At 34.0% G+C, this 8,818-nt stretch overlaps 1 protein-coding gene across 1 annotated transcript; it reads right to left on the bottom strand.

Moving 5' to 3' along the window:
• Window positions 1-719: 719 nt before the first annotated feature.
• Window positions 720-8,010, bottom strand: LOC129449024 (uncharacterized). Its single transcript, XM_055211773.2, has 4 exons — window positions 7,962-8,010; window positions 3,497-3,569; window positions 2,188-3,393; window positions 720-2,064 (listed from the first exon to the last, which is right to left on the bottom strand). The coding sequence occupies exons 2-4, from the start codon at window positions 3,534-3,536 to the stop codon at window positions 1,631-1,633; spliced, it is 1,680 nt and encodes a 559-aa protein (XP_055067748.2). The 5' UTR covers window positions 3,537-3,569; window positions 7,962-8,010; the 3' UTR covers window positions 720-1,630.
• Between the last annotated feature and the right edge of the window lie 808 nt (window positions 8,011-8,818).

An 8,818-nucleotide genomic window follows, 5' to 3' on the forward strand; every position in this document is an offset into this window, starting at 1 on the left:
TGTCTACAGAGGCACGGGCCACCCTTGGCCTCCGTGTAGAACCGCCACTGTAAAGAACTACTATCAGAATACAATCCATCATGTAAACTGCGCTCACAAAATTCTGGTCACTTAATTATCCCTAGAATTTCAAAAGTGTCTGGAGGTGGTGGATCCTTTTCCTGCTTGGCCCCTGGGCTCTGGAGTGGTTTGCCAAGTAGTGTTCGAGTGTCAGACACAGTCGATCAATTTAAATCTAAACTTAAGACATTCTTCTTTAACAAAGCATTCACATAAAATGTCCAGTAAATGTACTTTTCTCGCAGTAGTTATTTTGTCTAAAGCAAAGCACTCACATACCTCATATGGGTAATATACTATTGCCGCAATAGTTAGCCTGTCTGGAACCGAGCTGACTTAAACCACTATGATGTATGACACTTTGCATTACATGCGAACAGCCCCTACGCTAATATAACTCTGTTTTTGTCTCCCTGTCTCGGCCTCGGCCCAGAGGACAATGAGACAAACAGACCAAGTTCCTGTTGCTGTGAAGGTCATCGCACCACTGATCTATACTGGCTGTCCTTCAACGTGATGACCAGCCGATGCCTGACCAATGACCACCGGCTAAACCAGTTTAATCTGCTTACTCTGCTTACTCGCCTCCTATCCCTACCGTATCTATATCTATATCTATATATCTATATATTTTCATCCCAGGTAGAGTCAGCCAACTTTGGTTTAACTTAGCACTTTACTGTATACGTGACATTATAAAAAAGCACGCTTGTACGGTTTAACCTTAGCCGCTATATCTACTTCTTATATTATCTATTGATTTTCTGTGTTCTCCTCTACATCTTCTCATGTAAAGCTCCTTTGCAACAATTAACACTTGTGAAAAGCGCTATATAAATAAAATTGAATTGAAATGAATTGAACTTACCATAGTAAACCAGCAAAGTAAACAGTACAACAGCATTATTAATGCCCTGTAATTTACGATACAACATTAGGATTTTTTTCTTATTTAATCGGTTTAAATCTGAACAACCTTAAGATTTGAATGTTATCTTGTAAATGCTAATTGGTAACAAGAAACCTGTCCTGAACTACAAGTATTTTAAAGAGAAAAGTTGGGCTGTACAACATGATAAGATGAAATCATTTTATTTGCATATCGCTTTTTACAGTATACAGCTTACTCTTTTAAGGCAGCTTTACAGAATTGTGCTTTAACATAATTAAAGCCTTCAGTGGGACGATCACTTATGCTATGGTGTGATCATATTACACAACTTACAGTATTAATGCTATTTAGTTTGAATAAATATGAGTCCAGATCAGGCCTTAGATATTTACTTTTAGGCAAATTGTTTTGAAAAGGTACTCTACAACTTCGAAATGGATTTGAGTACATTTCAAAAACCTGCTTACATCTCATACTAATGTTTTATGTCTTGGTGCTAATTTAAACATAATTTGAAGCCCACAGACATTACATGTCTTAGTACATGCATTACAAATGTACTTTTCTTGATCTCCCATCGAAAAACTACAATGACTGGTACCAGTAGAGACAACAGGTGGTTGTTAAAAATACACTGTGATATATTTGTGGTGCTTTAAATATACACTGTATAGTAATTTATGTCTCCATTAGAGGAAATATAGGAACAAATATTATTGGCCGTTTGTAGCAAACAGGAAGCTTTTTCTCACAGCAGCTTGCACTTTTCCATTTGAAATCATCTTTACCATCCAGTGACAATGAAGCACAAAATCCCATCGTGTTGTTCTGTGGTTGCCCATTGGCCCAGTAGACGTAATTCACAGGTGGTGATGATGCTGATGTTGTACTCGTCTGCCAGTACCAGGCTGTAGTCATTAGACTACGACGTAGACCGATCCAACCCTCCGCATCTGTTGTATCAACGCTATTGGCTAAATCCATCTGGAGGTCTTCATCTGTAGGACAGGCAAATTCATTGTAATGGTTTGTGCAGTAATCCAGGGACTCAGTCCATTTAAGAGGTTGATTTCCAACTACAAAATCTCCAGGAGTCGTACAGCCATTTGGATCTGAGTGCACAAATTCATAAATAAAAATCACAATTATGTGGTTTATAACAACTGAATAGTTAAAATCTGCAACTGTAATGATTGCTTACTAAAACAAATAAATATTTATTCGTTTTTTTTTACCTGGGTTATCATTTATTGGTATAGCTGGGCCTGTCCAGAAAGCATCTAGTATGTAAACGGCAATCTTTGAGCTTGGATGCCAGATAATGGTTGTTTGGTCTGTTAAAGTCACTTCAGTTGAAGAGTATACTGAGTTAGGAATCAAAGTCCAGCCAGTGCCTGTAATTGGGTTTGAACCTGCTTGCACCTGAGCTTTTTCGTTAGTTTTAGCTATCACAAGTGCTTTCCGGGAGGTTGAATAATGCTGCAGCAGGTAGCAGGCAGAAAACATGTTTTCTGGAATCAATTCAATGAAATTTCCTGAAATTATTAGTTTGAGGGAAACGCTACTCGACGCGGTTACAAACTGGTTGTTCAGATCTGAAAGTGACAGGAACCCTGATGAACTAGGAGTCAATTGATTACTGTTTTGAGATAGCGAGCTTGTCTTGTCATTTGATGTCATAACTAACTGTCTCTGGTTTATATCTGGAATTGAGGGCACCACAAAGTTCTGACCCTGAAATCTAACAGGAAGAATCTGATTGACTATCATGCTGCATGTACAGTCTGTATTATCTAGACACGGGTGAGTCAGCAGCACAGCTATTTTATGACTCGAGTTAACCATCATCATTGAATCATCGGCCTGCAATTGGATGAGTTGGTATGATGGGATTGTGAACTTTACTAATTGAATGCTGCCTAATATGTTCTTGACTATCGTGATACTGTTTTCTGTGTCCTCAGCATTGATGATCACCAGTTTGAATAAGCCGTATCTTTTAGACCAGAAAGCTGACTGGGATAAACCGAATGTTGTGACAAGGTTTGTGTAGTTCAGTGATGGGATCAAATAATGCGTGTCGAGATTTTCATTAGGTTGAACAACATTGGTCTGGTAACTTTTTTCGTTAAGTGTGCTAATTGTATTAGTGAGAGAATGTACTGCAATGTATTTGTTGCTGGTGATTCGGATAGATTTAGTGGAGTAGTCGAGTTGATATACTTCAGCAGATTTTGGAAACACCACAACTGCGGTTTGGCCTTTCTGCATGTTTGATATCGTCTTCGTTGGTGTTTTGTCGCCGTTGTAGAAGATGTCGACAGAAGTGCCATCAAGGAGGGCGGTGACTCTCAGACTACTTGAAGTGTTTGGGTAAAAGTATGCTATGTTCTCTGGAAATGCTGTGATGAAATTGTTGCCGTAGCTCACTATTGTAAGACCTTTAAATGAAAAAGAGCATTAAAAAATCGAATTGCTCAATAACAAAGCCATCAATCCAGCATCCAAAAAATCACAGAGGATGGTAACGTTTTATTTTCTTACCTTGGCTAAACATTGACACAATCAGAAGAATTGCAAACATGACTGTATCTCTGTCTTGAGCTCAAATTGGATGCTGTGTATTAGTGAAGAAAAGACAAAGACTAAGAACCACAAGGTGAAAAGTCTCTAAAATAAATAGGCACTTATACTGCATTTACAGTAGCAACAGCAGTAGTGTCCTATATGGTCATCAAACATCACATTTCTTAAGCTGATTAAAGTTGCTCCTAATTTTGTCTTGATTGGTGAAAATGTCATTATCTTAACATGTCGTATTTGTTCACAAACAGCTAATTTCATTGAATACATGCCAGTTAACTTACTAATGAGAATGGTCTGGTTTTAACCAGGCTAGGGCTATGGTAGACGTCTATAAGACTTTCACTGACAGCCCAAATTTAGTTTTTTTTAGCCAAAATTGCTTGCTGGGAAGTGTGCTGGCTGCAATTTTATAGCTCAACCTTGCTGATGTTATTTGAAATGTAACTTATCTCTAAATTCGTACAATTCACACAATATCATACAATCAAAAGAGTTGTTCATGTAACATTAACCTCCTAATACCGGAGCTTTGGATTGGCTTGCATTTTAGATTTTTTCCAGCTATTTGAGGTTAAGAATAACCAATAAATATAATAACCAAATATTTTTCTTTGAACATGAAGCAGTGTCCACGTTTGTGTACAACAGGTTCCAGTTTCACAGAATTAAGTATTATGGTGCAAACCAGGTCTTAGGAGGTTAAATGTAACTTTTTAGACAAAACGCACTTTATCAAGTATTACTGTACATTTTATAACTTTTTCTATCTATCTCCACCCAACCCACCCTGAGTTTTTTCACATGCGGCACTTTTGTATATCGAATGGCTTATAGTAAGTAATTATGATTTGGGCAACAGATCTTGTATCCATGCTTTCACTAGCTTACATCAGAATGCATATACAGGTATAGGTAAAATTTCTGTTAATTTCCCATGCATTTGTTATGACTATACTGTAAAAAGTCAAAAAAGTTTCATCAACTTAAAAAAGGTGGTAACATCAAAAAAAAAAAATTAATTGTTTAAGTGAACTATGTTTAAGTGAAACAGTGTAACATTTTTTAAATTGATCCAACATATTACAGTGTAAAATGCGTTAAACACAGAATACTGTCACATAATACCAAATTTAAACTAAAATAAAATATGCTGCTAGTAAAAATGATTAGGATAAACTATAAACATAAAAAATACAAAACAAAAATTCTTTGCAAGGTGATAAAATAGATACAGTGAAATGTATGGAAATTGCCTGTCTACAACACTGTTGTCTGCAACATGATCTCACGGAAAGTTACGTTATAGGCACGAAAAATTTGATTAATTTATTCGTGTCCATGGCACGAAATTTAGCATTTTCGTGTCTTGCGCACGAATGTCTTATTGATGTCACTCGGAACAAATTTCTATGTTGTTTGGGATTGGGATTAGATTTGGGTTAGGATGTACTTGTATTGGTTTCTACATGTTTTTCTTCTGCTTTTAAAACTTTTCTCACCTGGAGTTGGGGTTAGAGTTGGGGTATTTTTTTGGTATAGCCAACAATGAATTGTGTACATTATTGTAACAGAAAGAGGGTTTGATGTATAAAAATAATGTAAAGATCATGTTCCATGAAGATATTTTCTACCTTTTGAAATACTTGTCTCTTAACCAGATATTGTCCTACAACCCATACACCAATAGAAAGCTTATTTAGATGATGTATAAATCTCAATTTCAAACAACTGACCCTATTGACTGGTTTTTGAGCTCCAGGGTCATATATTATCTTAATCACTGCCGTGTGGTCTAAAACATAGCACCATTTTAAAAGATGTCACAACTAGCAACTGTTAGCTTGACTTAAAAACAATTTTTTACAAAGCTGTAATTAATATTTAACTGTACAATATAACTATTCACAATATAAAGGATATTAACTGACAATTATTGTCAATATATCTATCCATTTCAATCTATAATAAAAGGATAGATGCGGGATAATATGAATAGATCTGACTATATCTATGTTATATACAGATGTACACTAAAAAAAATTATTCATTCAATTTACTCGTTTTTTAAGGTAAGCGGTTGCAATCGATTTATTTAAGCTACATTTAAACCAAACAGTTAGTAAAATAAAATTAAAAACTTTTGTTTAGCTTAAATAAATGTATTGCAACCACTTACCTTAAAATTTTTTAGTAAATTGTAAGAATAATTTTTTTCAGTGTACAAACAAAATCCACATCTAACACACAGACAGAATATTATTGAATTATTTATGTTTTAATAGACTGTTCTAGCAAGTGTTACAGCAAACCTTCTTTCTGTAACAATTAACCCCACCAACACTGAAAAAAAGTATTACAGTTTTTTACAATCACTTTGCTACTATTTTCAGAACCTTGATGTCATTTTTCACAACTCTAGATACAAAACTCAAAACGGTAATCACTTGTAACACAGGCTGTCTAGTGTTCAAAACATTGCATTGTGCATTCACATCTTTAAAGACATCTTGCACTTGCACAATCATTGTTTCAAAACACAAATTTACTGTGAAATACCATGGAAACATAACTATAGATCACCCACACACAAGCAACTGATAGTTTCACTAAGTCATTGTTTGTACAATCATTAAATATTGTAGAACAATACAGATTTCATTATGGTACATGTAGAGCAAATACATATCTGTAAAAGTTCTGCAGTAGTAGAGAGAATACGACAGACACATTGGAATCATTGAACAAAGTTTGTAATGTATTGATGAAAACACTACAGTACAATCACAACATAGGTCACATCATTTCACAATCTGCACTCAATCATCAGTAACAAGTTGGCAGAATTGGACAAGCAACTACAAGGGCCTGCATCTATACAGTACAGTGATAATTGGTTCATGCTCCATGCTTATTGGTTTCAATGAACCTCATTATCTTGAAACTTTCATGATTTTCAGTAAACATGGAAGATTCTTTGTCTGTTTCCATACAACTATTACGAATAATGCAACAGTTACTTATCATTTTGGGCAGTTGTATTGATTGATAGTTAGATCATTGTAAGAAAATGAATAGACACTTATTTGAAATGTGATGTGTGAATAGCCTTTTGAAACAGTAGTACTTTGATGTTAAGTTGTGTCATATTGAACATGTGATTTTGGTTGAATGAACAAATGATCCAAGTTTTATGTGTATTGTATCCAAGCAATTGAGAAAAGAGTTAAGAGTTTTGAAAAATGTGCATTTTGATCTTTGGTTTGAGTTTTGTGTCTAGAGTTGTGAAAAATGACATCAATGTTCTGAAAATAGTAGCAAAGTGATTGTAAAAAACTGTAATTCAATTTACTAATTTTTTTTAAGTTGTCGCAGTCAATATTAAAATATTGAGTTAATTATATGAATAATTTTTTTTCAGTGAATGGGGTAAGTAACATTTGCACTTCTATCACTTTTTGTGTAATTGTATGACAGTGTTCACAGAAATGGGGCATGGGGGTGTTGTTTGTGTAAAAATATTATTAGTCTAAATCAATAGTTTGAATGACTAAGCAAGCCATAACCAAAATGCATTAGGGTGTGCCCGCTCTCCCCCTATATATAAGCAATGTTAATTGTAAGGATAATTGTATGGTTGTAATCAGACGTAAATTTTATAGTGCCATTAAATAAAAAAAATCATGATTAAAAATGATTAATCGGATAATACAATTTTATCAGCTTCAAGAAATAGAAAAACCAAAAGACAAAAAAAATGGATCAGATTGGAGTAAATGTGAATGAGCAAATATTATCTATACCCTGTAAAAGATCTTTGCTGCCTTTTGTTTTTTTGTTGAATCAACTCAGATTTATAAGTCGTGTCAACTTACTATATTTATCTTGACAAGAGATGAGTTGCTACAACTTAATCAAATTAAGTTGACTTTTTTCAACTATATTTTATAAATTAGTTTATAACAACCAATCTGTAGTTATAACATTTCATCTCTAGTCAAGATAAATAATAGTAAGTTGAAATGACTTGTAAATCTGAGTTGATTCAACAAAGAAAATTAGGACAGCTAAGAATTTTTACAGTGTAGGCTTTCAAAAGATAAAATTATACTATATCATACAGTATAGTGTATAAAATAATATATGATATAGCAAAAGGTTTTACAACACTCCCCATCCCCCTATATCTCAGGATAGCCATGATTTCATTAAGAAGTATTTTGTCTAAAAATCTTTCAAAATCTTCTTAAAGTCTTTCTAAGTACTAATGCATTTAAATTGAAAGAATGGTTTCAGAAATAACTTGTTTTAGCATTTTATCTTAAAATATTCATTTCTGTTCTAATCTACACAGTAAAATAAATAAAAGCAAGGAACTCTTTTACCTGTACAAGATAATCAACTCAGCTGAAGTCAAATATCTTACCTGGTATCAGTGCTCTTCTTCTCTCTAAAATCAACTTTGTGCTGGAATTTTTATTTACAGGTAAGTTTCAGACAGATTTGACTTTCAAAATTCTTTCTTGGGTTTGCATAACATCCTGGCTATACAATATACTCCACTGCATGCCTCATTTGGCCCAGTGACTTTGATAATAGAAACAAGTTTTTTTCCACTATCAATGTATTTATTTATTTATTTATTTATTTATTTATTGTTTTCTTAACACCATCTCAGCATCTAAGTCTAAAGTTATGGCGAGAACTGTATACACACAAGTTGATCTATACAAAAGTTGATCTACCTACAAGATGGGAAAGGGCATTTGACCTCTCCAATTTGCCTAACCTTCATGTCTGTGGACTGTGGGATGAAACCAGAGTACCTGGATTAAACCCTTGTTGAAACAGGACACTGGATATTTCACAAGACTTTTTTAAGATGTCAAATAAATCTTTGGTGTCCCTAGAGTACATATGTGAAGGTGTAGCTCAGAATATTTGTAAGTATTAAACTGCACCAGTCAACAGTAAAAAATTACAAATTTGACCTCTTTGCAAAAGGAAAAAACACAAACATTCAAAAAGGTGTCATAGCTCTGCAATCAAAAAAATGTGGTTATAATGGAAGTCAATGGTGCAAAAACAGCCACTAACAATAAATGGGGGAGAAAAAAATAAAACTGATGCTACACAAAAACTAAAAATGCTTCAAAGCCAATGTTTTTACCAATCTTTGACATGCTCAAGACTGTGAAAAAGTTAAACAAAAATCCAGTTTACAATCACTTTTTATATTGAAAAACTGTTATTTTGTGTGTGTTTTTCCCAAAATCATTGACA

The sequence above is a fragment of the Misgurnus anguillicaudatus genome, chromosome 10 (assembly GCF_027580225.2).
Source record: "Misgurnus anguillicaudatus chromosome 10, ASM2758022v2, whole genome shotgun sequence".
In the NCBI taxonomy this organism is placed as follows: domain Eukaryota; kingdom Metazoa; phylum Chordata; class Actinopteri; order Cypriniformes; family Cobitidae; genus Misgurnus; species Misgurnus anguillicaudatus.

Bases quoted from the DNA above. Each gene is read 5' to 3' on its own strand.
- LOC129449024 (XM_055211773.2), bottom strand. From the start codon at position 3,536: ATGTTTGCAATTCTTCTGATTGTGTCAATGTTTAGCCAAG. The intron at 3,394-3,496 runs GTAAGAAAATAA...TTTCATTTAAAG, and splicing joins TGTGTCAATGTTTAGCCAAG to GTCTTACAATAGTGAGCTAC. The intron at 2,065-2,187 runs GTAAAAAAAAAC...TTGTGCACTCAG, and splicing joins ACCAATAAATGATAACCCAG to ATCCAAATGGCTGTACGACT.